Below are 27,696 nucleotides of genomic sequence, written 5' to 3' on the forward strand. Positions count from 1 at the left end.
TTGTTCATTGACCGCGCATCTTCCTAGAGGGCAACGATCGATAGCCACTCATTTCCGCCGCTCACTCTTGTTTTGCCTCTCCCGACAGTTCGCAGTTTTTCTTCTATATTTCTCTTCTGGTTTTTTCAACTTCTGTCTTTTTTAATAATACAAAAAATTGATTTTCTTCAGTTCAAAATGGGCGGATGCTTTTCCCGCGGAAGCAGCGAGATCGGACCGGGACCATGGCCATCACTAGAATCCCAGCCACCAGCCCCAGGGGATCAGCCAGTTCAAGGACCTGGTAAGTAAAGGCTCACAGTACTCCGACACTTCCCCCAGTCGATCTCCATGAGAAGCAGTTTTCCAGTTTCTTTTCCGCAGCTAAATCTTTTTGAGTAAGTTAGCTGAAAATCCTTAATAGGCTAACGTTTGTACGACTTGTCAGTCCTCACTAGATCAACCGTAACCCTTCTCTCACTAGACTAGGCTAGGTGAACCGGACTAAAGTGGACGTCCGGCTTCTGGGTTCTAAGATTCAGGATTATCGTATCTCCGGTCAATTTTTGTCCGAGTTTGTAACAATTAGGCTTCAGAGGTTGGCAATTCTTGGGCCGAATTTTTGCAAAACTTTTTCCAGGCTGCACCCAAGTTTAGCTCAAAAACATCCTAAACGTGGCCCAAACAAAGTCTTGCCAAAGTTTCCCCAACTTTTTTGTCATATTCTGAATCAGAAAACCTCAACTTTGAGTTTTGAAAGAGATTTCCAACAACCTCCAATTTTCAGCTGACCCCGCCATGCTCCCGCCACCTCACCAGCAACCAGGTCAAGCACCAGATCCACCAGCAGCGGCTCAAGATGAACTTGAACAAGAGCCAGAAGCCGTAGCAGCCCCCGTCGCAGCTCCTGCCGCCGAAGAAGAACAGTTGGATCATCAGCAGTAGATTCACACAAGTCGGGATTATAATGGCTAAATTTCAATTTTTTTTTTCAATTTTTTTCCACTCATTTGATTGTATCGGCGTCTATATTTTCTTTTCGTAAACATGATTGTCTGTAAAATAAATTAATGTTTTTATTGAGCATGGTAGAAGCATCTGGTGAAGGGAACTAGCTTTCAGTGACCAATTCAAACGTTTATCATCGACTTGAGAAACTTATATTCGAATAAGGAGTTTCCGTTCATAGGCTACCAGGCCTATTTGGGAAACCATAAATCCATCCACGAGTAGGGATGGATCTAGAACTACATGTTATATGCCGGGAAATAGGACTGGAATTGTCTAGTTGAATGCTTGGTTTTATCTGAAAAAATAACTTCGTTTTTGATACCTAAAGTTTTATTGAACACCGATGAAACTTCGATGTGTTTAGATTGCAAGCGGAAAAGCAGTTTTTGCAAAAATGTGATTTTTTTTGCAATCTGAAGCTACAAGAATGAGATTTTGCAAGAGAAATTTGAAAATTGATATGTTCTATAGTGGTTTTTATCAAGTTTCTTTTTTTAATGATTCCTGTAAGACTATGTTGTACAAACGATAACCACGTGGAAACTATTATTCTCCTTCAAGGATCATATTTTTCGTGTCGAGACCAAATACCGTAGCCTCATAAATCGTCAAAAATATCAGCTGATTAATAAGCAATTTCCAAGTTTTTAATCCTTTAATCCTTATTCGAATTAGAAAATGTTATCACTATACAATACACTTCATTATTACAGACACAAAATTTCAAGTTCAAAGCTATAATTCAAAAGAATATTATTATGGCAATCACATTTGAAGAATCTGAAAGTTTTTTGGAAGAGCTTCAATTCGTTTCATATTGGTCCAAGTTCTGCAGAATGGGCAGCGAATTCCGTCTCCAACGTCCAGTTTTTCGATGCAAGACGTGCAAAGTGTGTGACCACATACTGAATCATTGGAATTTCAGAAAAGTGAACATTTCAGCCATTTCTTACCCAACACACGTGGTACATACTCATCACTGTGGGAAAACTGATGCGCGCATATCTCGCAAAGTTTCCACAGAGGAGTCTCTCCAGTCACCTCCTGCTGCTCAAACTGCAGCTGCTCGGCCAACTCGAGCATCTTCTTCCGATAGAACGTTGTTCGTTTTCTCTCAGTCTCCACAGTTTTCATATAACGATCTCGGTGCCTAACTTCCTTGATTCGGTCTTCGAGATCCCTGTAATTTGCAGCTTCTTCGTCCAGCTTGTCCTGCAATTCATCTCGATCCCTGAAATGTGGAATTTTAGGTTGAACGTGATATGTAGGTTCGTTCCATGCTTGCCCGCCTACGTAGGGGCAAACTTTGTAAAAAGTTAAATGAGTTAAAGTTAAATGAAAGTTAATTAAAAGAATGAAATTTATCTGATTTTGCATAGGTACGAGACAGACATAAGTAGGCTACCACAAAGGTCTTCAGGGAGGCATCATGTGCCTACGTAGAACTTTTATAGATACTGTGGAGTATTGCACTAATCGTCCTCCTACCCTCTTCAAACTCACTCTTCAGTAATATTCCGAGAATCATAGTAGTGATCTATAAAGTCTGCCATAATCTTGCTCTCCATTTCCAAATCATCATAGATATTCTCCATGTCATTCAGGCGGCATTGTGTGGCGTACATTTTTCTAGAATCGGGTTCTTTTGACAGGTATAATTTTGTGAAAATCTAGAAAAATAAAAATGAAACTAGGCTCTCAATGTTATCAATGAGCCTAGAAAATAATATTTCGCATGTTAAAATTTGTGTGAGGTTACAGTGTCAATTTCCCGCAATTTCTGTAGGTCAAACAGTTTGAAAACTAGATCAGTCAGACCTCGAAGTTGGTGACCTTAAAGTAATCACCTAAAATTCAAAAAACATCAAATTGTTTTGACAATTGAATTTGTGCATAAAATTTGTGTACCGTTTAGCATTGCACCTCCACTAGTTCACTTTGAAAAGATATATCTCAGTTCATTTTGAAGTTATCAGTTAACTATTAACTACAAAATTTTAGAAAAAGAAATTATTAATACTTTGTCAATTGACAAATTTCAAATAGAACAAATGACAACAGAGATATAAGCTGTCAAAGTTAAGGACAATAAGCTAAAAAAAATTAAAATAAAATTTTCAATGTTTATTTCAAAAACATTCCATCACAATCACACGTATTTCCAAAACCAACCTATTCGTGCTTTCCATTGATTTTTCCATTCTCTCAATTCTCTGTTGCTTGCTTCTCATAGCCGTATGATGTAACTGTTCATTCTTAATATACTTGTCTTCTCTCTGTCTAGCCTCCTCCAACTTTCTCTTCAAATTCCTTATCTCCTGACTTTGCTGCTCTTCCACAGAAATTCTCTCCCGTTTTGCAGGACGTTCTCCTCCTCTCGGAGTCGAACCGCTGTGAAGTCGACGTCTTCCGTGATCCATGTCAAATTTTAATGGATAAAAAATATCGAATAGAGGGGAGATTGGAAAGCGCTCTCTCAAAAGTGAAACTATACGAACATAGAATGGAATCATGTGGCTGGGGGAAGCGGAGAGCGATAGAGACATAGACGATGAAACAAACAATGGAAATAGTTGGCTAGCGCCTGGAGGTGCCAGACATTGGGCAGAACCTCAGGTTTCTAAAGATGATGGAAGGGAGGGATGAAGAAAAAAGATGGAGCCTAGAGTCAGAGATTTCTCGTGCTGAAACAACGTCATTCAATCTGGCGGTCTAGGTGCATGATGGTTTATATCTCGGTTTTTTGATGTCGTCGGATAAAATTTAAATTGAAAAATGCCCCGTAGCTTTGAAATAGAAAACGCTTTCATGTAACATTCATGAAAACCAAATCACAAGGGCTAGAAAAATTTCATGAATGAAATTTTTGAACAAAATCCATTGAAAACTAAATGTTTTTGTTGAAAATTCACGGGGATTAAGTTCATTTTTGGATATATTTTTGAGCACATGGTGAATAACAATTATTTCCATTAAAACTAAAGTTTCAATAATCAAATTCTTTCGAAAAATTGACCAAAAAAATTGGTTTCCGTCTTAATTCAATTATTTGTTAAGTTTCCAACACATTGAATTGAGTTTTAATAATATTTATTAATTTTAAAAAATTGAAATAAAGAAATAGTTAAACCAGAAAGTATTACAACCGAATCAAGAAGATAATAGCACAAGTTAAAAAATTAAATTAAAGATTATTGAAATTAGGAACATAATATAATAGAAATTGTTAACACCAGAAATTAAGAACACCAGAAAATAATACAAATGAATAGAAATAAATAGAAACAAAAAATAGGAGAAATTCAAACAATTAAGCTCTTCTTCTTCAAGTTTTTGAGTAACGATTCCACTGAAGACTTCTCGGAAACATCCAATTTCTGCTTTTTTGGAACACTTGGAGCATTTTCTGATACTTTCCGCTTCTTGCTGACTGGATCCTTGCTCTCGGGCTTCTTGTACATTTTTCCTTGTTTCAGATCTTTCACAGAAATCGTCTGAGCCAAATCTGATCTCTTCACATAGGAAAAATCGGTTTCCACTGCACAATTCGCTTCAATATCTTTCACAGACTTTGCTTGATAATCGATGTTTCTCTTGAACTGCTGAATGTCCTTTGTCAAATCCAGATTCTTCACATTCTCATCAAATTGCAAACCAATGAACCAAACTGATTTCTTTGGATCCTTAGCAGCTTTGAACTTCTTTGGATTGATATGAGCAAGCTTGATTCCCTGATTCTTCTCCAAAATGAGCACAAGTTGTCTGATCCTTGACTCGAAGAATCCTCCAAACGCCAACTCATCCTTTTCAGTTTCAGCTGTCATTGACAAGGAAATGAAGTGCTTGTACCGACTGAAGAAGTTGATTTCTTCTAGAAGATCCATCCAATTGCAACTTCCATTCTGAATATTGTCGCATGTGATCAATGCATCCTTCATTTCTTCCTGGATCACTTTCATTGATGACCGTGACACATTGTGAGTTGAATTTTGCTGTGGGAATGCAGGAGTCACAATTGGCATCAAATGGTATCGATCAGATTGATTTCTTCTAGGATCCCAAACTAATTGATTGAGCTGAGCCAAATCCATCCGATCACTGCTGATGAAATCAAGAAGCACTGGAGCCGGCCATTTCCATGTGGAGAAAATGAAGAACACTTTCTGAATCAATTTGGATGGACTCGCGTTTGGATAAAGCTGACAAGCACGAGCAACCAGAATTGCCCATGTGATTCCTCCAAAGAAACCCATTGAATTCGAGTAGATTCCATGGTTTTTAGCCCACAATTTGATGGCACGAAGAGTGATGCAGAAGTTTTCCTGGTTTGGGACTAGCTTCAACAAATTCTCAGCAACTCGGCATCCATTCAGGCTTCTCACACTCTCTTGATCCAGATTCTTCAGAAGAGCGTCATCTAGGATATCCAAATCTTCAGGTACTTCCTTCAAGGCAAGTCGAGCAAAAAGAAAGTCGATTTCAATACCAGAGTACTTCATTGTCATGATTGGAACGAAAGCGTTTTCCACAGCGCACAGATTGGTGACTTCTGGATCCTTAGCGAGCATTTGCTTGAAACTGGAGAAGAAGTCAGCACGTGTGGCATGTCGTGGCGCCAGTACGAGTGTGTCGATGTCAGCTCCACTTGAATGAACTCCGAGGCGATACGAACCAAAAGCCATTAACTGTCCACCGGCATTGAACAATTGATCCTTTGGGTATCTTGCTTCTGTGATCTTTTGAATCCATTGCTTGACACATCCATTGAGCTTCTGCAGTACTTTGACTCGTTGTGATGTCTCCTCCTGTGGCTCATAACTGTTGTATTGATTGAGTGTTTTTTGAAGTGATGACGTCAGCTCCAAGTCTTTCGCATTTGGGAGAGCAGTGGAAATTGGTTGAGAAACTCCAAATGTGCGAGTGATTGGGACAGTGATGTTCACAGAGAGGGTATTTACAGATGTCATTTTACAAAGGGTAAATGAGAGATCGTAAAGTTTCTAAAAAATGCTAATGTTAGTAAGAGGATAGGAGAACGGGTAAAGAAGGGCAATAAAGGCGAAGAGTAAATGAAATCGTTTGAAAATCTTAATTTCAATTGGAAACACAAATTTTGGATTTTGGAATTGCACAAAAAAAACAAAAAGGAAATATTTAAAATGAACTGGTAAAAAATTCTTGTAAATTGCCCCACTAAATGAAAGAATTGCTAAAAAAAATTTCGTTTCAATTAAAAATAATCATTTTTGGAATATGCAAGTTGAATTTTGTTCTAAAGAAAAATCTACATTTTTGACAGTAAATTATTCTTGCAATAAAAATGAAGTTTGAAATAAAAGTTATGTGGGTACACAATTTGGAATGAAAATTAAAAGGTAAATACAATATTAATTTTAAAAATTTGAAAGGAAATTACAGAATTTAAAAATTGCAGAATATGTTTACAAAAATTAAAAATTGCTTTTCAAAAACATTCGGTTAGTCTGGAATTTACGAGAAGAATGGTGCAAAGGTTAAGAGGAAACGAACAACTTTGATAATTTAAGTTTAAATGAGTTTGGAAGAACAGTGAAGATTAAACAGGAGAAAACAAAAAAGGAGAGCATAATAACTAGACGACCATCCGTCGTGAAAACAGAAGATACAAATGACAGAGAGCACAATGATATAACGGACCATCTCCACTTATTAGTGGCAGCGTTCAATCGATTGATTAATGCGCAGCGTCGGGATAGATATCGATTATGCTAATTTGAATAATTTTTTAAAAAATCTACAGGTAGCAATCACCTTTTTCAAGTTATCAACTTATTGAAAAAAAAATCGTTGAAAAATGATTAAAATCGAAAAATATTGTTTAAATTTTTTTGGAAGTTTTGGAAAAAATTGGAATATGCACACAGCGTTTGATTCTAGAATGAGACAAACAATGTGTAAGAGTAAACTCATTCTAATTTCGTTCTATAAATTAATTTGAAAAAGCTTTGTGTGTATAGATTTATAGAATGAGTAACCCTGAAATGAGTAATTTGGGTGATTAAATTAAAAAAATTATAGAGTATTAACTTTAATTAAAATTAGTTCAGAAGAAAACAAAAAAAAGTAGAGCAAGAAAACCAGACGACCGTCCGGTGTGGTGACAGAAGATAGAAATGACAGAGAGCATAATGACATATGTCAATGACATCTTCCGTTCATTATAGTTGCAGCGTTCAATCGATTGGATAATCACGATAACTTTGCAGCGTCGAGGTTGATATCGATTCTGCTGCTAATTTTAAGAAATTGTATTCTAAACTTACAGATAAACATGAACAAATAGTTGCTGTTTCAATTTGAACATATGTTGCAATTATGAAAAAAAATCTACTAATTTGCATGTAAGTGGCCTATTCCATTCAATCCTAAAATGCGCTCTAAAAAAATGACTGAAAATTCACTTTTTATGCTTGAACTCGGCGGTTATGGAAGTTTTTGGAATACCGTTTTTAAATTCTGAAAGAACACAAAATTTGCAAAAAAGTTAGTTTAAACTTGTCTTATTATTTTCTCAATTCGATTGTAATACTTTCTGGTTTAACTATTTCTTTATTTTTTTATTTGTCCAATTAATAAATAATATTAAAATTCACTTCATTTTGTACAGTTTTCTAAAAACAATTTTTAAAAGGCATTACCAAAAAGGCCTATCAACTAAAATTTTTATGAATAACAATATATCACATTTGAAGAATAGTATAATTTTTCGGAAAGCTCTCCACATTCCGGCCGTCCATCTCAATGATTTTTCTATCAAAAGGACATTTGAATGGTTCCGTTGGCTTATGGATTCTCGTGATGCATTCGTGGCAAATTGTGTGCCCGCAGTCTGGAAAAAATGTGGAATCTTCATTATGAGGTTGCAAAAATTTAGGAACAACTTATTTTTTATAGAATTTTTAAAGTGTCTTATGACTATGAAAAGAGAAAAAATAAAAATTTCAATATATTGTATGTCTCTTTTTCAAATATATTGAAAAATATTACTACAGGTTCATCATTAAAGATACATGCAGAAATATGTCTTAGCCATACTCACCAAGAACCCTTGGCACACGCTCCTTAGTATCCTCATACTCCCGACTACAAATCTCACACATCCTCCAAGGTTTCGGTTGTCCATCGGATTCTTCTTCCTTTTTCAGAGCCAACGCGACCTGCTCCAATGCTCTTTTTCTCTGAACATCCGCTCTCTCGCGTTCTTCATCAACCATCTTTATCAGATTTTGATGCTCTCCAATAGTTCTCAATTCCTGCATTTGATAGCTCAATTGGAATTTATCCCTCTCCAATTCCTTCACTTTTGCACATTGAGCCAACAACTCCACTCGAATGTGGAATTTTTCCATCGCTTCTCTTTTCAGCTCAATTTTGAAGCTATCGGCGTCCACTCGATGTCTAACATTTGCACTTATATTTCTCAAACTTTCCGTTAGCGATTGATTTATTATTGATTTTTCTTTCAAAACGTTTTGAACTGCTGTCAGCTCAATGTTCAGTGCATCAACTTGCATTTTATGTGCAGCTTTTAATCTTTCAATTTCCTTCGTCCTAATTCCAATGCGATCACTTCTACGGGCGGTGATAGGTATTTCAATTGAGGTAGAGGTTCCTGAAAAGATAAAAGTGTCTGGTGGTTTTCGAGAAAGAACTTGATATTTCTAACAACTTTTTGGGAATTTTCGAAATGTTGGATAATTTGAAAATTTGGAATTTGAAATATTTATTTTCCTTGGTTTAAAAGTTGGCAAAATTTTGCAAAGGCTTTGTTCAGGCCACGCCAAATTTGATCAAATTCAGGTAAAAATTTGGGCCGGCCTAAAAAATTCAAAGGGTCTTGTCAAAATTTTGCAAATTTTTAAATAAATATTTTTAGACCAAACTTGGGCAAAAAATGAGGTAACAATATGTAGGAACCATTCCACTTTTTAAATTAAAAATCATTTAAAACATGCAAAAAACATTAATTAACTTGGATTAAAAGTTGATATTTGGCAATATTTTTTTCAATCTCTGAAAAAGCTAGGCAAAGATTTCAAAAAACATCTCTCTACGCAAATTCCACTAACCTGTCGGATTCATGGTTTTAGCTCTTGGCATCAGCCCCTCCTTTTAGCTTATAAAAACAATTCGAAAAACCAAAAACCACGGAATTTGAAATTTGAAAATTGATTTTTCGCCTAATAGTAATTGGAAAATTGGACGTGATGTGCGTAGACTACGAGGCCAAATAGGGAAAAATAGTGTAAGAAATGGGTTAATGATTGTTATCTTGCATATGGAAGAGGAAATGCGTGACAACCTTGGAATCTGGGGGGGGGCTATCGGGTGGAAAAGGATGAGATGGCGCAGATACTAATAGAGCATTGGTGTTTTAACTTTCTTTTGGAAGTATGCACATAAACGTGTGCAGTTAAATAATGGACAACAAAAGTATCACACTAATTCAATTTTTAAAAATCTCAGGGAAACATTAGGTGTCCAAAACTGCAAGGTCACCTCACACGTTTTCAAAACAGAGACATATAATTTTTGTAGAATATCATTAAAGTCTGTACCAAAAACGAAAAAAAAAATTTCTCAAAATAAAACGTATAGCCAATAAATGGGCGGAGCAGAGTTAGCATGTTCACATAAACTTATTCCATTTAATCTGTCTGCTTAACTGAAAAATGGTATGGAAAATTTCTTAATTGTAGACTGAATTTTAGATAGAAATTGTTCTTGAATTCGTTATATTTTTAGAAAAGAACACTAAATATGTTTTACTTGTTTAAGTGTTAACTGGGAATTATGCATCTTTTTTAACCATGGGCCTGGTTTTCAGTCAAATCGTATCTTACATAAAAAATTTTATTGAGAAGGAAAATAATGATAAAAACATGTTAAAGTGAAATAATGGAATTATTGAACAATAAAAACCAAATAATCATATTTCATAAAGCAGATTCATCTTCCGCTGGCTTTTGGCTCGGAGTAGGCTTTGGACAGAGCCCATAATTATGAAGTTCAACGTTAGGATCCTCATCATTACAATATCGACATACATGTAATTTCACAAGACGGCAATTTTTGAACGAATGTTTTCCAAGACATCTGGTGCATCGTCCACCCATGAGCAATTCTTCTCTTCGGTTGTTCACATCAATAATTTTAAAGCATTGATCTACTGTATGCCGATTGCCACAGAGTACACATGGGTGCTTGACAAACTCGTTCACAAAGTTCACTTCAGAAATTCTTCGGTAAAGTCCGTTATTGACGCGGTTTTTGGGCTCTGAAATTTGGAAATGTTACAGTTAAATTCTTCATTTATGCGCTAAAAATTATCCGTCTCTTTGCCTTGAGTGTTATTTTTGGTACAAGGTTGAGCAAGAAGTTGGCAGGAATGCGTAGTTTAAAAAAAACTAACCTCCTTGCTGTTGATGTCTTGAGTGATTAGGTTGCTCTCTTCTCTGATCTACAGATTGTCGGCTGTCAAAGTTTCTTTCTGGGAGAACGTTCGAGTGTTGATCCTCTCTATTATAGTTTTGCGACAAGGAGCTTTCTGGTGGAGTGTAAGAATTTGAGTCTTTTGAATGACTTGGAGAACGATCACAGCTTCTACTTTGATCATGAAAATTTTGAGTATCATCTTCTGGTTTCTGGCTCGGAGTAGGCTTTGGGCAGAGCCCATAATTGTGAAGTTCAACGTTTGGATCCTCATCATTGCAATATCGACACAGTCAAATCGTATCTTACATAAAAAATTTTATTGAGAAGGAAAATAATGATAAAAACATGTTAAAGTGAAATAATGGAATTATTGAACAAGAAAAACCAAATAATCATATTTCATAAAGCAGATTCATCTTCCGCTGGCTTTTGGCTCGGAGTAGGCTTTGGACAGAGCCCATAATTATGAAGTTCAACGTTTGGATCCTCATCATTGCAATATCGACATACATGTGATTCCACACGACGACAAGTCTGGAACGAATGTTTTCCAAGACATCTGGTGCATCGTCCACCCATGAGCAATGCTTCTCTTCGGTTGTTCACATTGATAATTTTAAAGCATTGATCTACCGTATGCCGATTGCCACAGAGTACACATGGGTGCTTGACAAACTCGTTAACAAAGTTCACTTCAGAAATTCTTCGGTAGAGTCCGTTATTGAATCGTTTTTTGTGCTCTGAAATTAGGAAATATTACAGTTAAGTCTTGAATTTATGAGCCAGGTGCAGTTTTAAAAAACCTTTTTGCCCATTTGCCTTGTTTGATGTCGTGTGACAAAGTTCAATATGAAGTTGACACCAAATTATGAATTCTTGTACAAACATATGTAGTTTCATAATATACCTACCTCTTTGCTGTTGATGACTCGAATCAGTAAGTTCCTGGCGATCTCTTCTCTGATCTTCTCCCTGTCGACTGTTGAAGTTTCTTTCTGGGAGGAAGCTCGAGCGTCGATCGTTTCGATGATTTTTTCTAGGAGAACTTGGAGAACAATTCACAGATCTTTCTTGGTTCTTTGAAGATGCCCGGACTGGAGAACGATCATAGCTTCTCATTTGATCATGAAAATTTTGTATTTCAGGTTCTGGTTCCTGGCTCGGAGTCGGCTTTGCACACAATCCATAATTGTGAAGTTCAACGTTCGGATCCTCATCCTTACAATACATGCACACGTTGAATTTCGCACTACGACAATCCTTGAAAGAATGTCTTCCAAGACATCTAGTGCATCTTCCAGCCATAATCAAAGCTTTTCTTCGGTTGTTCACATTGATAAATTTGAAACATTGATCCACTGAATGTCGATAGCCACAGAGAGCACACGGGTGCTTGACTTTTTCGTTCACAAAGTTTACATTGGCAATTTTGCGGTAGTCCTTGGCCCATATTTTGTGCTCTGAAAATAGTGAGATTTTACAGTTTTTATGTAAGCAATAGTTGGGGCAGAATAGGCCAAATCTATTAAAAGTTGTAAAAAAAATAGAGAAGGTTTTGCCGAATTTAAGAAAAAATGAAAAATCTGCAGAAGCTAGGGTGAAATTTTGGAAAAGTTAGAAAAAGCTGGAGAAAGTTTGGCGGAAGCTTACAAAATTGGCTAACACTGGAGAAAGTTAGGTGAAAATTTAGAAAAGAGTCTATCTAAAATTTTTTGAAAATCGAGCTTCTTCCTTAAGGGGTGGAACAAAAGTTAGCAGGACAAGTTCAAAATACCCCACCTTTAAAATACTTACCTCTTTGATTTTGATGTATAGGCTTATTCTGATCCTGTCGATCACTTCTAGGATCCGCTGATTGTTGACTGCTGAAGCCTGAGTCTCGATAATCTCCACCTCGGTCACTGATTCTGGAGCCACGTCCTGGAGCTCTCGAAGGACTTGGGGAACGATCAAAGCTCATCCGACGTCCATACTGTTGTCTGGAGGTTCCGACTGAAGATCTTGCACCTCTGGATCCTCGGCCGCTATGATCATGATAATTTTGTTGTCTTGATGTTATGGATCTCTGCAGGCTCAAGTCTTGTCGATAGTTCTCATAGTCGCTTCTCACAGGACTTGGGGAACGGCGATGATTCCTGTAGTTCAATCGTTCATGGTCATGAATCGGGCTGCGAGCTGGAGCACGATTTCTGCAGGAGCACTCATTCTGGCTTCTGGAACTTGCAGATCTTGTCCCATACCTTCTCTCAGGAGACATCACCTCATTTCTTCCTGGACTCCGCATCGGGGGCTCTCGCCGGACCCTGGGAGGACTTCTACGTTTCCCTTCGAGCGTCAAGTTCTCCATTCTCTCACGGAAGTTCGAGGTGTCAAACCATCTCTTATGCCAATTCTTCTTAATATCGTCATAATAACCGTCCTCATCGCTGTTGGATGAATCTTCGATTCGGCTGAAAAATCCTTTGTGCGGCAAGTTTGTGGTGACTTGTCCTGAATGATGGCCTCGTGGGCGATTCATTTTTGAACAAGAAGAGCTGAAAATTTGAAATTAAAAAGGAAAGAAGAGGGTAAGATACGAGAGAGAAACAAACAGAAATTGACATGCAAAAAGTAGAAATTTTCTAAAAAAGGAAGGATCGAGGAAAATATTTTCAAAAAGAAGATTTTTATGACAGTTTATGTGATTTAAAAATATCGTACAGTCACTATTGCAACCCGCTACTTCACTTTAAAAGGTGTTATCTCGGTTCATTTTGAAGATATCAACAAATAATTAACTACCAAAATATAGAAAAAGAAATAATAGAAATTTTGTCAGTTGAAAACTTTTTAATAGAACAAACGACGACAACTGAGATATTAGCTGGCAAAGTTTAGTCCAAAGAAAATTTGATAAATCTAGAATCTGTAAGATTTTCTGAGAAACTATGTTAGAACTAGAAGAAATAAGTAGAGAAACAAAAAAAAGTGGCAAGACAAATGAGCGGGAAACACCCGAGGTGGTCAAAAAATTCAGACGCTGCGATTTCCCCCGCGCATTTCGAATCGATTGGTCAAGTGGCGATGACATTCAATATATTATTAGATGTTTTCTGAAGATTGGAATTTCAGGAAGAGGGTAGGTCAATATAGCCTCCGTCGGAAAAAATGGGAGGAGATCTGTTTTTGTGCTAAAAAAAGAACTTTTTCGTTGATTTTTGCATTTAAAAATATACAAATGTCGTCGAATTAAATGCACGATACGCAAAGGTACGCAAACACCGACGTGTACCGTACTCCGAAATGTTTTTAATTTCCATGTTTTAAATTAGGAAATCGACAAAAATGAGAGTTTTAAGCACAAAAACAGAGCTTTTGAAGCAAAAAAAAATTATTAAACAATACAGATGACATATGCTCCTAGAAAATACCAGAATGAAGGTGTTTTTGAGGAAAAAAATTTAGGCCAAAATTTTTTTTAAACAACAGTATTTTCGAGGAATCAGAGAAGTTCCCGATTTTCCAACAAGTTGAATTTGTAGAAGACTTAAGAATACTTCCGAAAAAAGTAGCTCTCCAAAAGTATTTTAGGCCAACGGAAGGTTCAAATTCACCACAAAAATCAATGTGGAATAGATTTCTTGTAGAAACTGAACATTAGGAACAGAAAATAGGTTAATGACTTATTCTGTAGTAGTTCCAAGCTTTATGAACACATTTTCAAGTACTAGATATCTTCCAATCGAGAGAAGCTCTAGTTGTCATACAGCTCGACTGATTACATATATTCCTTGAGAACGCACGCACCTCTCGCCCTTTTGGTGTAGTGGTTAAGCGCACGGTCTTCAGATACAGTCATTGCTGGTTCAAATCTGGATAGGTTCGGTTTTCTTTTACATCGGTAAGTGTCCCGATATAAGCTTTCAATGTGTTTTTTGGATCACGAAATTCTCGTGCGAGCTCTTGTCAGCATAAGCGCACGTCAGCATAAGCATATTTCAAAGGTTTCAGCATAGGATAGTTGGCAATGAGATTTTGCAATAAAATGTGTCCAACTGAAATGTTGTTGGCGATAGTGTCAAAAACATTCGGTTTTTTTAGGTTTCAATGTTTTTTTTTCGATTTATGAAAAAAAAATCCAAAGGGTACCCTTTACAAAAATTTTCTAAATTTTTTTTGAAAACTTTTTTTGAAAACTTTTCAAAATTTGATCAGATGTTATAGAAAAATGCAATGTTTGTTGTTTATCTAGTTTAGATGTTCTGAACACGAATTCAGACTAAAACCTGAGGTATAGTAGAACCTCAAAATTCAAAAAACGCACTCACTTCGGATGCTGATATCTCCGTGTAATAATTTTTTATGACAAAGTGATCAACTACAAAGTTGTTTATCTTAATATAAAGTACAATTTTGCAGTTAATCGTTTTTTATCAAAAAATTGGTTGGATGAGATATGAACAGAAAAAGAAGAAGAAAATACAAGTATGAAGGTGCCAAACTTTACACAACTTTATCTCGACCAACAGATTTTTTGAGAAAAAACAATCAACTACAAAGTTGTACTTTAGATTAAGATATACAACTTTGTAGTTAATCAATTGCCATAAATTTTTTTTCCACGGAGATATCAGCATCCGAAGTGAGTGCGTTTTTTGAGCTTAGGGGTTCTACTATACCTCAGGTTTTCGTCTGCAATAGTGTTCAGAACATCCAAACAAGAAAAACGACAAAAATTGCACTTTTCTATAATATCTGATCAAATTTTGAAAAGTTTTCAAAAAAATAAATTTTGGAAAATTTTATTAGATAGAGGTAGTCAAAGAGCATTTGAAGGTAGTCAATGAGCATTTATACATCAGATTTCATCTCCATTTTTTCCGGAATTTTAAGAAATGAGAAAGTGCACGACCTTCTTAGACATCAAAAAGTAACATGTTATTGAAAATTCTGATTTTTCAGCGAAAACAAACTGAAAATTCTGAAAAATTAGATAAAGGTAGTCAGTGAGCAACTGAAGGTAGTCAATGAGCCGAAAGGTAGTCAATGATCTGAGGTAGTCAATGAGCAAAGGTAGTCAATGAGCCGAAGGGTAGTCAATGAGCAAAAGGTAGTCAATGATCCGAAAGGTAGTCAATGAGCAAAAGGTAGTCAATGATCCGAAAGGTAGTCAATGAGCAAAGGTAGTCAATGAGCCGAAAGGTAGTCAATGATCCGAAAGGTAGTCAATGATCCGAAAGGTAGTCAATGAGCAAAGGTAGTCAATGAGAAGGTAGTCAATGAGCAAAAGGTAGTCAATGATCCGAAAGGTAGTCAATGAGCAAAGGTAGTCAATGAGCCGAAAGGTAGTCAATGAGCAAAGGTAGTCAATGAGCAAAAGGTAGTCAATGAGAAGGTAGTCAATGAGCAAAAGGTAGTCAATGATCCGAAAGGTAGTCAATGATCCGAAAGGTAGTCAATGAGCAAAGGTAGTCAATGAGCAAAAGGTAGTCAATGAGAAGGTAGTCAATGAGCAAAAGGTAGTCAATGATCCGAAAGGTAGTCAATGATCCGAAAGGTAGTCAATGAGCAAAGGTAGTCAATGAGCCGAAGGGTAGTCAATGAGCAAAAGGTAGTCAATGATCCGAAAGGTAGTCAATGATCCGAAAGGTAGTCAATGATCCGAAAGGTAGTCAATGAGCAAAGGTAGTCAATGAGCCGAAGGGTAGTCAATGAGCAAAAGGTAGTCAATGATCCAAAAGGTAGTCAATGATCCGAAAGGTAGTCAATGATCCGAAAGGTAGTCAATGAGCAAAGGTAGTCAATCAGCAAAAGGTAGTCAATGAGAAGGTAGTCAATGAGCAAAAGGTAGTCAATGATCCGAAAGGTAGTCAATGATCCGAAAGGTAGTCGATGAGCAAAGGTAGTCAATGAGCTGAAGGGTAGTCAATGAGCAGAAGGTAGTCAATGATCCGTAAGGTAGTCAATGATCCGAAAGGTAGTCAATGATCCGAAAGGTAGTCAATGAGCAAAGGTAGTCAATGAGCCGAAGGGTAGTCAATGAGCAAAAGGTAGTCAATGATCCGAAAGGTAGTCAATGATCCGAAAGGTAGTCAATGATCCGAAAGGTAGTCAATGAGCAAAGGTAGTCAATGAGCAAAAGGTAGTCAATGAGAAGGTAGTCAATGAGCAAAAGGTAGTCAATGATCCGAAAGGTAGTCAATGATCCGAAAGGTAGTCAATGAGCAAAGGTAGTCAATGAGCAAAAGGTAGTCAATGAGCAAAAGGTAGTCAATGATCCGAAAGGTAGTCAATGAGCAAAGGTAGTCAATGAGCCGAAGGGTAGTCAATGAGCAAAAGGTAGTCAATGATCCGAAAGGTAGTCAATGATCCGAAAGGTAGTCAATGATCCGAAAGGTAGTCAATGAGCAAAGGTAGTCAAAGAGAAGGTAGTCAATGAGTGTTTGCCTTAACTTTTCTTTTTTTGTTAACTTTTTTTTTTGTTAAACTTTTTTTGTTAACAATCGTTAACTTTTTTTTTCTTCAAAAAGTCTAGGTTCAGCAAAAACGTTTTTTTTTTCTGTTTTCCAAATTTATATGTTTGAGTAATCAAGTAATCAAAATTTCAGAAAATTTTCCTGCAAAAAAGTTTAACTCACTTTTAAATTTTACGGCAAAAAATGACTGAAATTTTCAGAATTCAATTAATATAGACAGGAAACACAAAAGTGGGAACTAGGAGATTTGGGGGGAATTCGAAAAAAAAAAAATTTTTGTTGCAAAATTGAAAAAAAAAATTTAGAAAAATTCCATAAATTAGCAGTTATGTAAATTCGGTAGATTGAGACTGTTTTCTGTCATTTAGAGTAAAAAACTCTTTTTTTTTTAAATTACAGTATCATCATTTATTTATCTTCCTTGAACTTGAAACAGAAAAAAGAAAACAATACAAATATAGAAAAATAACAAACATTGAACAATTTGAAAAAAAATTGTGATAATTTAAAAGTTAAACAAGCTCATATCGACAAACTCCGTTTTCGTCCCCGGCAGTGGACATAAACACGAGTGGTGAGGCTCAACATCAGGATCCTCATCACTACAATAATCGCATTCATAATGCGCTCGATTGAAACAATTCCGAATGGAATGCCTTCCAAGACATCTGGTGCAGATTCCCGCATCTTCCAGAAACTCTCTTCGCTTCTCCACATTCGTTATTTCATGACATTCATCCACAGAGTGCTGCTTGTTGCAGAAAACACACGGGCGTCTGATCTTCCGATTGACGTAGCTTTCATTGCAAATTTCTCGCATAGGACGGGATTTGATGGCGTTCTTGTAGCCGTTCGTGTGGAAGAGGCAACTCGGGACATCGTTGGCTTGGGCGGTGTCGGGGACCCATGGTTCGTTGTCGATGACTGAAATTTCTTGAATTATAGACCTTCTGGCAAATATTCTACGGTAATCATGCATTAGACTTACACTAATCTTACAGTAATCCAACAGTAGTTTTACAGTAGTCCTACAGTAATCCTAACATAATTTTTCTACAGTAATCCTATTGTAATCCTACCTTTTTTAGACATTTTACATTGGTTGTTTTTCTCAAACTCAAAACATTTTAAAAACTCACCATTATTCTGCTGATTTGGGATTGGTTCTAGTTGACGACGATATACGTACACTGGTTCAGGCTTCAGCAATTCGATTCGTAAGCGGTCGAAATCAATTGGATCAATTTCAGGACTTTTTAGAGATCGCATCGGTGTGTAGTTGTCGCTTGGTGGCTGTGGATATCTGTCCTCAAAGTTTGGATGGCGTGCAGGCGGGCTCTGGGATCTTGGTCTGTATCCCCCGGGAGACCCTGATTCTGGACTTGAAGATCGTTGAAAGTATCCTTGACGTTCATAGTTCCTTGGACTCGAGGATCGTCGTTGATTCTGCGTGGATCTTCTATCAAAACTCGGGGATCTTGAGTGATAATGGTAATCGTTCTCGAATTGTCTTGGCTCATGAGCTGGACATCTATTTGAGTGGAATTGCTGATCCGATGTTTGTGATGCATTTGAAAAGTTTTGTGATCCTCCTCGATAGTTTCTTTCCAGACTTGGGGATCTTCTGAAGCTTTCGTTTGAGTGGAATGGCCGGTTCATTTGATGCCTCTGAACCGGACTAAACGACCTTCTGAAAACAGGGAAATATCTGCCTGGTCTAGGTGACCTCCGATCCGGAGTTCGTGGTCTCCGCTTTTGGAAGTAATACTGCTCGGGTGAGGATCTTTCTTGATACCGACGGTTTGGAGAGGGATACCACTGCTCCTGTCTGGACGATTCTGGAGACCAGGATCTATGAGACTGATGGTACTGGTCTCTGCCAAAATCCCTCGGTGGGCTTTGTCTTCTATCTGGACTCCGCCGATTGTTGAACCTATTTCTGTCGCCACCATTACCACGCCATCTTCGTCCTCCGCCTCTTGGCCAACCACCTTGGTTCTGATTGTGATACATAGTTACAGGAAACGCAAGGTATAAGATGAGCTGAAATTTTTGAGGATTGCTTATGAAGTCGATTTGCAGAGAATGAGATCAAACCAAGTTTCCTCTATTAGTGTTGCGCTCCCACTACTTTACTTTGAAATACTATATCTTGGTTAACTTCGAAGATATCATTAAATTATTAACTAAAATATTATAGAAAAAGAAATAACTAGTATTTTGCTAGTTGAACATTTTTATATAGAACAAACGACAATTGAGATATAAGCTATCAAAGTTGAGGTGCAATACTAATAGAGAATAACTACGTTGAAGCAGAGAAAAAACGTTGCAAGAAAAAAAACTAAACGAAAATTGAAAACAGAAAGACTGACCGAAAAGAATGCGCAAAAACGATAAAACAGACAGAACGCTGCGGAAGAGGGCAGTTTTATTGCAGGGGAGGCGATGCATGTAGAGCTGGCATCTCGTTCATGGTACATATCGATTAACATGCATGTGCCAAGTATTATGGTGTATACTATTTTTCTTCTCACACATTTGAATAACCAACGCAATGTACAAGATTACGATTGTAACTTGGTAGATGTAGTATTTCAACTCTGCCAGCTTATACCTTAATTGTCGTTTGTCCTATTCAGAGATTATCACCTGACAAAACATTTGTTATCTTTTTTCTATCGTTTGTATATAATGTTCTGTTGGTATGTTTGAAATGAACCGAGAATAAACCTTTTAAAATAAAGTAGTGGAGTACAATACTATTACAGGAAATACGGAAATCATTTAATTGAAGTTCAACGAAAGTTGACAAGATTGGATCTACCTAATAGTGTATAAAATGAAAGAACTTGGCGAGAAAATATGCGAGAAAGGAACAAAGCAGAAAGGTTAATTTCAAGATTCATCATAAAAATTAGTAGTCTTTCAGTGACGTCACATATATTATACTAGAGGGACAAAGCTTATCGGATTTTTTGAAACATGATGATAGATCTTCAATGAGGAGAAGATTCCAGAAACAAAACATGGGTACCAGGCGAATTGAATAATCGTGGAATAGTGTAATAATTTCTAAAAAAATTGTAAAAGTTAACTGTAAATCAAAGAGTTGATTTCCTAGATCCTAATAAATAATATAAACTGATATTACGGGATTAAATCAAAACGTACTCAATTGTACAGACAAAATAAACAAACAGTCGCAAAAAAATTCGTCCCTCTGTTCAAACTTTCCTAGCGGTAAAATTCAATCTAACAATAGAGCAACTTTGCATTTTACACGAGAGGGAGCGCGTGTCAGAGAGATAGGAGGTGCGGTGTCCTTGATGATTTATTGATAGTTTTACATGTGGCTTCGTCCTTTCATCAAATTTTAGATTTCGGAGGAACAAAAGGATTTTGGAGAATAAATTCTGTTTTGAAAGCAGAAAATATTATATAATCGTTCAAAACAAAATCTCAAAATAGTTGATGCATTTACTAAATATTCAGTCAACGTTCCGGTAAAGGTTCCTACATTCTCTGAGGTTTGTAGCATTTATTAACCATTATCAAAATTGTGAAAATTAACTTCCACAGTAAAAAATGTACAATCAAATAATCAGGGAAATAGCAATCACTAAATACAACTGAAAAGTTGTCGGTTTACTGTTCGGAAGTTGCTTAATTATGCCGATGATTAACTGTAATGGTTTTCCACAAGCATATCCAGTTACATCAGTTCGAGTTCATCTGAAAATTTAAGTTTTTAGTACAAATATAGTGATCCTCAGCACTCACGCTATATCCTTCATCAGGTTAACATCTACAGCAACGCAGGGTTCGCTGAAATGTAAAAATAAATCAAAACGATTCTGAGAGCCATTATATATATAAAAGCTTGGAACCGCAAGTACAAAACGTGCTGAATTATAAAGGTGGGATAAAGTATGACAGTTTGCCATTATACTTGTAAGAAAGCAAATTTCATTAGAAAACTGGTATTTGAAAATTCAAGTCGCATCTTACTCATAGAGATTATATAGGTAGTTGTTTGGATCTCCGGTCTTCCAAATAAATCCATCTGTACCCGTGGTTGAGCCATCTGTCCATTCAAAAGAATTCAGTGCAGTACATGTCGCCGTCAGCTGCGACATTAAACATGACGTTTTTCTCATTGCACCAACCCAGAAATAACCGTATCTCAACTTTGTGAATTGTCCTGAAAAACGTCCATAGAAACAATTGTTCAAAATTCCATCTACGTATGTATGTTTGCTAATATTGCTGTCGATTAACATTAATAACTTTTTGGTTTGACATACCCTTTGAAACACTGGCCTAAAACTTAAAACATACTATTAAAGTCGCTATATTACTCACTAGTCATAGCGTTCAATTCTGCTTGATTTTGAACTCCACTGAGAACTGCTCCCTCTGCAGCACAACGGGCACTTGCTTCGTTACGATTTCCTTGTAAATATAGCCCAACAAATAGCTTAAAAAAATGTTTCGATAAATTTTTGTATTGGGACCACCGTATATCTTTTATTAGCATGGCTGTCATACTCCGTTTCTGTTCTCGCAGATACTTCTACTTTTGCCAAATCATTAACAAAAAAAACTGCGACGCATTTAATACTCTCCAAAACGATTTAAAATTTTAAAGTCAAAGATTCGAATCCTCACCTTGACACACCATGGCCCGCTAGGGCGTTCAAACTTTTCCCAGTCAGTTGGACACGGCACTGAAAATCAGACAATTTTCTGTTGTTCTTTTGGCGACACGGAAACTCACTTTCAGTAGTTGTAGTGGTAGTCATAGTCGTGGTTGTTGTGGTAGTTGTTGTCGTTGTCGCTAACAACGTTGTTTAAAATTAAGAAAATTCGGAACATTTTCATGAACATTATTTTCGGGTCACCCTCTGTTGCCCGTTCCCCGGGCACTGTGAGTATCCAGAACAATTTCACAAAAATCCAACTTACTTTCAATTTGTTGAGTTGGAATACAAGAAGTGACCACGGGAATAAGGAACAGAAAAATCATCCTAGACATTGTTAAGCTTAGTCTTATCTCACTAAAGACACTGCCGAAACAATCTTCAATTGTTGGCAGTGATCTTTTCGATATGTATCCCACCTCCCACCAAAATTTCTAAAAATATGAATTGATGTCTAACAGAGGAGGAGAAGAACGAGATGTTTGGAAAATTAAGAGTGGATTTTCTAAACACTTGATCACTATCTCATTGTTAGAAAAAAAGCTAATTTACTTTTTATCTTTCACAAATTGTTGCGAATTCAGAAGCATACCGGGTTATCTTTTTCTAGCTGTTTTTTTGTCAGATTGTATAACAATCATCATCATTTGCTATACATAGTTTGTGTCTATGAAATTAATTCTTATATCAACTCTAATTATTGTGTAGAAGTACTGTATTGTTAGCATTGTACATGAGTACGGCAGGATTACTGTAACTTCAGAAAAATTACTTAGAGCAGTTGGCAATAAGTAGGCTTGAATGCAACATTCTCGATCAGACTTGATCTTCTGCTTTATGTCCTTAGATACCTACTTCTTTGGAAACATGTATCACCGATTTTTAAACCCCCAGGCGCGGTTTCGGGCCTGGCGCCTGGGTGCCCACACACTTTTACCCTTTTAGGTAATTTTCTATAATTGGATTTTATGGTAATCACGTGCTTTGAGTAAAATCAATAAATTTTCTATGGAAAATAATTTAAAATTTGGTACTTTTAAAGTTCGAGTGAAAATAAAAAAATCTTTTTTTCTAATTCTTTAAATTTTTTAAGTTTTATTTTTTGGTATATTGACCCTGTTTTTTTTTTAAAGATACAACACTATTCAGAATAGAATTAGAAATACAAATATAAAAATTGAAGTTCCTAAAATACCTAAAACAAGTCTAAATGAAATTTCTAAACTGAGAAAATATTTAAAATATTGTGTTTAAAATCAGAGCAATAATAGAATAAAAGTTAAAACATACCTGTTTCAAAAACTTCGTCAATTAAGATTGATTGGCATGTTTTAGCAAGAAGCTATGCATATTCCGATGACTCATAGCTCAGGCTAAAACAAACCATTCAATTCTTGACATTATTAATCTCAAACAGCGACAACACAACTAGAACACTGAATAAAGATATGCAATCGAAAGGGGGCGAAGATCCGAAGTTCAGAAGACGTGTGACGTCAACAGTTCAACGTCGTTCGGCGAGACTGCGTGCCGAGTGATAGAAACGCAGGTTTCTGTATCTTTGGTTAATATTATTGTGTCGATCGGAGAACACAATGGTCAGAAATAGGCAGAGCAGCCGACGTTTTATCAGTTTTTCGCACTATTTTCGGGTGAGGAGGTGGGGCCGGGTATTTTTAGAACCTAAATATTTATAATTGTTTCCGGTTTAGAGTGCGCACTGATTAATTGATTTGGGAAGATGTGATCTTTTGAAGTTAAAACATCAAGGTTTTTGGGAAAATGAACGATTAAACATTTTTTTTAACAAGAAAAAATCATTGTGCAATTATTATACCCTAATATAAAATATCGATTAAAATAAAGTAAAAATAATGCTAAAAAATGTAACCACCTTGTCGTTAACAATTTCTTTTCATTGCAACAATATTCGTCAATCAAATTTTATTTCAAATTAGCGAGAAGCACGTCCACCAATCTTCTGCATTGGTCACTTTCTCTGAGCATTTGAGCATTTGAGCTCATTGGTCGACGCATTTTTATTCACGCGCGAAATTTAAATCAAATTAGCAAATGTGTTATTTTTGGCAACTCTAAAACATTTGAATCACACACAGCTTCAGATATTTTTTTAACTTTTAAATTTTCTATGTTCGCACTGAAAACAGGCGACTTATGATGCCAGAACTAAGGTTCCATCCAACTTCCACTACATGACATAACTCTTAAAGTGCACTCACATGACTATTTTGATTTTCAAAAATATATTCCATCCGGTCATGCACAACCACCTTTCGATGTTCCAGAGGTTTTTGTATGCATTGTCATTCTTTTTCCTGCTATTGAATATGGTTTTTTTCTAGAAATGTTTTTGTAAAGGATAATTGTTCAGAATTCATAGTTGTCATTGTTGCAAATTGTTAGAATTTTTTCAGTTTTTGCTATCAATATTGTGACCTGAAGCTGTTGAAAAAGTTTTTTGGAAACTTCCGGCTAAATTATTGACCTTTTTAGAGCTCGAAATACCGAAATTTCCAAAAAACTCATATATTCGTGAAAAACCCAATGTTCGGCAGCAAACATGCGTTTTCAAACACAGTATATTTTGCTGAAATATATTTAAAATAATTAGATTTAAAATCTAATATCTAATCTAATAAAGTTACCAAGACTAAATCAAATGCTCAAAATCCTAAGATTTTGATATAAGGAAATATTTTTCATTGCGAAGTAATCACAAAATATAGAAAAGTATTCGATTTATCCGATAATATATTTTTTTATTTTTGACGAAACAACGAGTTTTTGAAAAAAAAATTCCGGAAATTTACAACTTTCAGACAATGTTTGTCATTTTCCGAATGTTTCAGAAATCTATTCTCAAATAAAAAATAATTTTTCATTGTCGGTCTTAGTTTAATGAAAACTTGGAGGAAAAGGACATGTAGCCCTGGCAGGTAGGCCCGCACCCTAGTAGGCATGTAGTAGGCACATTTATTTATTTTTTGAAAAAGCAAATATAAATTCCTTCCGGTTCAAAATCGCAAAAATCCAATTTTTATTTTTAGACACCCTCCTCCATATACCGTACCAAATTTAATGGTTCTCCCCTATCCTTTATCTCTCAACTCTCCCGACTTTCCCATACTATCCCATTTTCAACTTCGGTCTTTCAACTGACAGACAACGTCACAAAATCATCGACGAACTTCAAACGACCAAAGACAAAAATAAATATATTCGGATTCTTGTTTCACCGTAATAAACTGTGTGTGCCCGCCCTCCTTCGTAATTTGACTATCTGACTTTATCTATAAATACCATTTCTCATTTTCAAGGAGCTATGACTTTCGTTCTTTTTTCATATTATCTGGAATCCAGCCGACTAGTTTTTCCAGAATGATGACGAATAATCCTTCAAAACAAGGCAAAGACCTGTCTGACACAGTGGTAAGTGGTTATTGAATGTATTATCATATTAAAAAATCGGAGTTTAGAACCAAGGGTACTGTAGATATTTGAACTTGAACTATGATTCTGATAAGATAATGGGTACTGTATATTGTAAATTTATTCAAATAGATCCAACATTGAAACTATTCTTGAACTTTTTAGTTTGCCTGCAAAAATATAATTCTATAAGATATTTGTTCAACTTTGCCAACTTATATCTTGATTGTCGCTTGTTAAAACTGTTTCTACAGTTTTGTAGTTAATTTTTAACTAGCATATTTGAAATATGTGCTCCAGCTTTGTGCTTCATGAATATTAAAATTTTTTGACTAATGATTTGATCATTTTTAGTTTTTAACTGTTTGTCACAACCACCGAGGATTTGAGTATGTATTTTTTTGTTAAAAATTCCATCAGTTAAGTAAAAATATTTACAGTAATTCATTCATTAGTCTTGCAACCCAACGGCCCAGTTGAAAAGTAACTAAGCTAAAATTTAGATAATATTTCAAGGCTCCAACCCATTTTGAACTGGCTTTCATTCACATTACTGGTATAATAAATTTTCAATAGATTTGGGCTATTAAATTTGAAAAAAAAATTTTATATAGAAAATACTGAATTAAGTTCCAGTGGTTGTTCAAATATTTCAGTTTTCAAGTTTTCGAAAATACAAAAAATTTCTAAAATTGTTTTTTTAAATTCATTCCAGATAATTCCTTTTATAAGGATTCAAAATTATGCGAGAATCAATCTAAATTTTTGGAATTCCTATGTTTCATAAACACTCATTTTACTTTTCCGGTCAACTTTTTTATTTAAAAATCGGCCCCCAAAAGATTATCTCTCGAGAAAAATAAATTTCCCCTAATCAAATAAAACATTTTTTATCACCTTTTCAAACAAAACCGCGAATAATATTTTTTGTGGTCTGTCATGGAAATCTGTCTCTAATCAACCTATCTTCTTCTTTTTCATTCCTTTGCTGCTAGACCCTTTTCTATTTTTCCACCGCCGCCTCCGATCTCATATCGATAGTCTCCGATCTGATGACGACTGAAGTTCATCTGTTGTCCGACTGAACATTTTCGTACCGTATCCGTTTCGATCCCTTTCCGTTTGGTCAGTGCTGTTGGATGAGAAAACGACGAGATGGTCAGCGCTATTTTTAGGTTTCATACAACATCACAAGCACCATTCTTATCAATTTCATCGTTTTTTTTCTAAACGGTGCGAACAGGCTAAAAATAGGTGTTGGAATGGCTATTTTTGGCGGGTCAGGTTTGACTGTTATCAGATCTACATGAAAAATATGAATTCTCGAAATTAACATGCTATTCTTGGCTTTTTAGTGCATTAAAACAGTGTTATCTAGGAGTTATCGGGTTTTGTTATCAGCGAGATGACCCGAATAGAATGACGGAATTCTCTGAAAAAGGTCTTTGATTTCGGTGTTTCAGGTTTAAAAAAATCAAGTATTTAAGTTATAAGCATCGAGATTTTAACTGAAAAAATTAAAGTTTGACTTATATTTGCAAAAAATTCAGGTAATGGAGCTGCGAGCTTCTGGAGAATGGGAACGCGTTCGAATTCCTGAACGAAAAAATGAGACGGAAAAGAGAGACGAGGTAGGTTGTAGAATTAAATTTTTTTTTTTGGATTTGGATATGGATTTGTTCAAAAGCATGATTCTTTTTTTTTCAAGGGCTCATGGTGGAGCAAGAGCAGAGAAAACAGTTTGTATGGCGGCTTCAGAAGGAACTCCTCGAAGATTTTCAGGCTCTAGAAGCTATTGCTGAAATTAGGCAGACTGGACGAGGAAACCAAAGAATCTGAAAACACTGCATGTCATTTTTTTTAGATGTTTGAGATTTAGTTGTACATATATGTCATAAATGCATGAAAAAACTTGATCACTGACTCCCGAATTACGAATAGTTAATCTATTGTGTTTTAACTTTGATACACTGAAAAGGATGTAAGGATGATTTTTCCATGACGAATTGAATAATGTTTTCTAATAGTAAGTTTAAATGAGGAAAACATCTCAAGTATTTTTGTAGACATAGAACAAAAAAATTTCATTGCAGAAATTACCGTAGCCCTGTACTTTTTATGATTTGTTTATGTTATTGAGGTACCCTCTTCATTTTTAACAAGTATATTTTGGTATAGTTTTTAAGACCTAGTTTTCCATTATTTTATAAACTATAGACTCAAGTTTCAACTGAATGTGTCAAAAATGCCGAAAATTTGTAAAAACTAGATTCCTGGTGCACTTTATCAAAGCGGGCTTTGCACTTTTTATCTACAAAAACTTTTATTGAATTGTTTTAGAAAATAGTTGGAAAGACCAAGAATTGCAAAAATTTAGAAAGAAGAGCCTAATGAAAAGTGCGCAGCCGACATAAGTACAGGCTCATAAAAATGCACTCAGGAGATGTCGGTCGCTATACTTACACTAGGCCTAAATGCACCGCTTAAGCCTAAGCGTAGGCCTAAGCCTAAGCCAAAAAGCCTTGAAAAATGCAGTTCAGAAATACTCCCAAAACTTCTCCCAACCGATATTTTGTGATCAAGTTAAAACTACAAACTACGGTCCCTTAGTTTTATTGCAAGAT

The 27,696-nt window shown here is 35.9% G+C and overlaps 8 protein-coding genes, 5 non-coding genes and 1 pseudogene across 16 annotated transcripts; 4 read left to right on the top strand and 10 right to left on the bottom strand.

Moving 5' to 3' along the window:
• Nucleotides 1-171: 171 nt before the first annotated feature.
• Nucleotides 172-1,056, top strand: F43G6.7 (Skin secretory protein xP2-like). Its single transcript, NM_001393205.1, has 2 exons — nt 172-283; nt 767-1,056. Exons 1-2 carry the CDS (start codon nt 178-180, stop codon nt 922-924), a joined length of 264 nt encoding a protein of 87 aa, NP_001379078.1. The 5' UTR covers nt 172-177; the 3' UTR covers nt 925-1,056.
• A 619-nt stretch (nt 1,057-1,675) lies between these two features.
• F43G6.8 (RING-type domain-containing protein) lies at nt 1,676-3,474 on the bottom strand. The gene is made up of 4 exons (NM_064122.8): nt 3,163-3,474; nt 2,494-2,619; nt 1,944-2,221; nt 1,676-1,895 (listed from the first exon to the last, which is right to left on the bottom strand). Exons 1-4 carry the CDS (start codon nt 3,408-3,410, stop codon nt 1,756-1,758), a joined length of 792 nt encoding a protein of 263 aa, NP_496523.1. The 5' UTR covers nt 3,411-3,474; the 3' UTR covers nt 1,676-1,755.
• Nucleotides 3,475-4,292: 818 nt separating this feature from the next.
• pap-3 (Poly(A) polymerase) lies at nt 4,293-5,957 on the bottom strand (the record flags this gene model as incomplete). The annotated part of the gene is made up of 1 exon (NM_064123.5): nt 4,293-5,957. The coding sequence occupies one exon, from the start codon at nt 5,955-5,957 to the stop codon at nt 4,293-4,295; it is 1,665 nt and encodes a 554-aa protein (NP_496524.1).
• A 1,606-nt stretch (nt 5,958-7,563) lies between these two features.
• Y6D1A.2 (RING-type domain-containing protein) lies at nt 7,564-9,306 on the bottom strand. The gene is made up of 3 exons (NM_064124.4): nt 9,099-9,306; nt 8,069-8,641; nt 7,564-7,858 (listed from the first exon to the last, which is right to left on the bottom strand). The coding sequence occupies exons 1-3, from the start codon at nt 9,127-9,129 to the stop codon at nt 7,710-7,712; spliced, it is 753 nt and encodes a 250-aa protein (NP_496525.2). The 5' UTR covers nt 9,130-9,306; the 3' UTR covers nt 7,564-7,709.
• Nucleotides 9,307-9,965: 659 nt separating this feature from the next.
• Nucleotides 9,966-10,526, bottom strand: Y6D1A.3 (annotated as a pseudogene). The gene is made up of 2 exons: nt 10,442-10,526; nt 9,966-10,306 (listed from the first exon to the last, which is right to left on the bottom strand). Coding segments are annotated over exons 1-2 (426 nt in total).
• A 240-nt stretch (nt 10,527-10,766) lies between these two features.
• Nucleotides 10,767-12,998, bottom strand: Y6D1A.1 (Ribonuclease H). Its single transcript, NM_064125.5, has 3 exons — nt 12,259-12,998; nt 11,376-11,924; nt 10,767-11,204 (listed from the first exon to the last, which is right to left on the bottom strand). The coding sequence occupies exons 1-3, from the start codon at nt 12,980-12,982 to the stop codon at nt 10,864-10,866; spliced, it is 1,614 nt and encodes a 537-aa protein (NP_496526.2). The 5' UTR covers nt 12,983-12,998; the 3' UTR covers nt 10,767-10,863.
• Nucleotides 12,999-17,311: 4,313 nt separating this feature from the next.
• pes-5 (Patterned Expression Site) lies at nt 17,312-19,402 on the bottom strand (the record flags this gene model as incomplete). Of its 3 annotated transcripts, NM_001267388.2 has the most annotated exons (3): nt 17,315-17,843; nt 18,059-18,962; nt 19,295-19,402. In NM_001267388.2, 3 exons carry the CDS (start codon nt 19,400-19,402, stop codon nt 17,425-17,427), a joined length of 1,431 nt encoding a protein of 476 aa, NP_001254317.1. The 3 variants fall into 3 exon arrangements, with proteins under 3 accessions (NP_001359621.1, NP_001254317.1, NP_001366978.1); NM_001373797.2 differs by lacking the exon at nt 19,295-19,402 and having other exon boundaries at nt 17,312-17,843; nt 18,059-18,968; NM_001381619.1 differs by lacking the exon at nt 19,295-19,402 and having other exon boundaries at nt 17,425-17,843; nt 18,059-18,932.
• Nucleotides 19,403-20,443: 1,041 nt separating this feature from the next.
• clec-144 (C-type lectin domain-containing protein) lies at nt 20,444-21,957 on the bottom strand (the record flags this gene model as incomplete). The annotated part of the gene is made up of 7 exons (NM_064127.3): nt 20,444-20,654; nt 20,703-20,747; nt 20,931-21,123; nt 21,285-21,399; nt 21,591-21,649; nt 21,700-21,759; nt 21,888-21,957. The coding sequence occupies 7 exons, from the start codon at nt 21,955-21,957 to the stop codon at nt 20,651-20,653; spliced, it is 546 nt and encodes a 181-aa protein (NP_496528.2). The 3' UTR covers nt 20,444-20,650.
• Nucleotides 21,958-22,917: 960 nt separating this feature from the next.
• On the bottom strand, nt 22,918-23,027 carry mir-355. The gene has a single exon (NR_002365.2). It is a non-coding gene; the product is annotated as a pre-microRNA mir-355 (primary transcript).
• Nucleotides 23,028-24,780: 1,753 nt separating this feature from the next.
• Nucleotides 24,781-24,843, top strand: T27D12.9. Its single transcript, NR_051758.1, has one exon. It is a non-coding gene; the product is annotated as an Unclassified non-coding RNA T27D12.9 (non-coding RNA).
• On the bottom strand, nt 24,781-24,843 carry T27D12.7. Its single transcript, NR_051759.1, has one exon. It is a non-coding gene; the product is annotated as an Unclassified non-coding RNA T27D12.7 (non-coding RNA).
• Nucleotides 24,844-24,889: 46 nt separating this feature from the next.
• T27D12.6 (uncharacterized protein) lies at nt 24,890-26,988 on the top strand. Its single transcript, NM_001267390.3, has 3 exons — nt 24,890-25,072; nt 26,623-26,703; nt 26,781-26,988. The coding sequence occupies exons 1-3, from the start codon at nt 25,022-25,024 to the stop codon at nt 26,859-26,861; spliced, it is 213 nt and encodes a 70-aa protein (NP_001254319.1). The 5' UTR covers nt 24,890-25,021; the 3' UTR covers nt 26,862-26,988.
• On the top strand, nt 26,097-26,153 carry T27D12.8. The gene has a single exon (NR_051760.1). It is a non-coding gene; the product is annotated as an Unclassified non-coding RNA T27D12.8 (non-coding RNA).
• Nucleotides 26,097-26,153, bottom strand: T27D12.10. The gene has a single exon (NR_051761.1). It is a non-coding gene; the product is annotated as an Unclassified non-coding RNA T27D12.10 (non-coding RNA).
• Nucleotides 26,989-27,696: the final 708 nt, after the last annotated feature.

This window comes from Caenorhabditis elegans, chromosome II, assembly GCF_000002985.6.
Source record: "Caenorhabditis elegans chromosome II".
In the NCBI taxonomy this organism is placed as follows: Eukaryota; Metazoa; Nematoda; class Chromadorea; order Rhabditida; family Rhabditidae; genus Caenorhabditis; species Caenorhabditis elegans.

What these genes read in the sequence shown, in the direction of transcription:
- Y6D1A.1 (NM_064125.5), bottom strand. Translation starts at nt 12,982, where the DNA reads ATGAATCGCCCACGAGGCCATCATTCAGGACAAGTCACCACAAACTTG. An exon ending in TATACATCAAAATCAAAGAG is followed by an intron (nt 11,925 to 12,258) that starts GTAAGTATTTTA and finishes CACTATTTTCAG; the next exon opens with AGCACAAAATATGGGCCAAG. An exon ending in GAGTCATCAACAGCAAAGAG is followed by an intron (nt 11,205 to 11,375) that starts GTAGGTATATTA and finishes TCCTAATTTCAG; the next exon opens with AGCACAAAAAACGATTCAAT.
- F43G6.7 (NM_001393205.1), top strand. Translation starts at nt 178, where the DNA reads ATGGGCGGATGCTTTTCCCGCGGAAGCAGCGAGATCGGACCGGGACCA. An exon ending in TCAGCCAGTTCAAGGACCTG is followed by an intron (nt 284 to 766) that starts GTAAGTAAAGGC and finishes TCCAATTTTCAG; the next exon opens with CTGACCCCGCCATGCTCCCG.
- Y6D1A.2 (NM_064124.4), bottom strand. Translation starts at nt 9,129, where the DNA reads ATGCCAAGAGCTAAAACCATGAATCCGACAG. An exon ending in TAAAACCATGAATCCGACAG is followed by an intron (nt 8,642 to 9,098) that starts GTTAGTGGAATT and finishes TTATCTTTTCAG; the next exon opens with GAACCTCTACCTCAATTGAA. An exon ending in GCGTGTGCCAAGGGTTCTTG is followed by an intron (nt 7,859 to 8,068) that starts GTGAGTATGGCT and finishes CATTTTTTCCAG; the next exon opens with ACTGCGGGCACACAATTTGC.
- T27D12.6 (NM_001267390.3), top strand. Translation starts at nt 25,022, where the DNA reads ATGATGACGAATAATCCTTCAAAACAAGGCAAAGACCTGTCTGACACA. An exon ending in AAGACCTGTCTGACACAGTG is followed by an intron (nt 25,073 to 26,622) that starts GTAAGTGGTTAT and finishes CAAAAAATTCAG; the next exon opens with GTAATGGAGCTGCGAGCTTC. An exon ending in AGACGGAAAAGAGAGACGAG is followed by an intron (nt 26,704 to 26,780) that starts GTAGGTTGTAGA and finishes TTTTTTTTCAAG; the next exon opens with GGCTCATGGTGGAGCAAGAG.
- F43G6.8 (NM_064122.8), bottom strand. Translation starts at nt 3,410, where the DNA reads ATGGATCACGGAAGACGTCGACTTCACAGCGGTTCGACTCCGAGAGGA. An exon ending in TCAATGGAAAGCACGAATAG is followed by an intron (nt 2,620 to 3,162) that starts GTTGGTTTTGGA and finishes ACCCGATTCTAG; the next exon opens with AAAAATGTACGCCACACAAT. An exon ending in GTATGTACCACGTGTGTTGG is followed by an intron (nt 1,896 to 1,943) that starts GTAAGAAATGGC and finishes CCAATGATTCAG; the next exon opens with TATGTGGTCACACACTTTGC.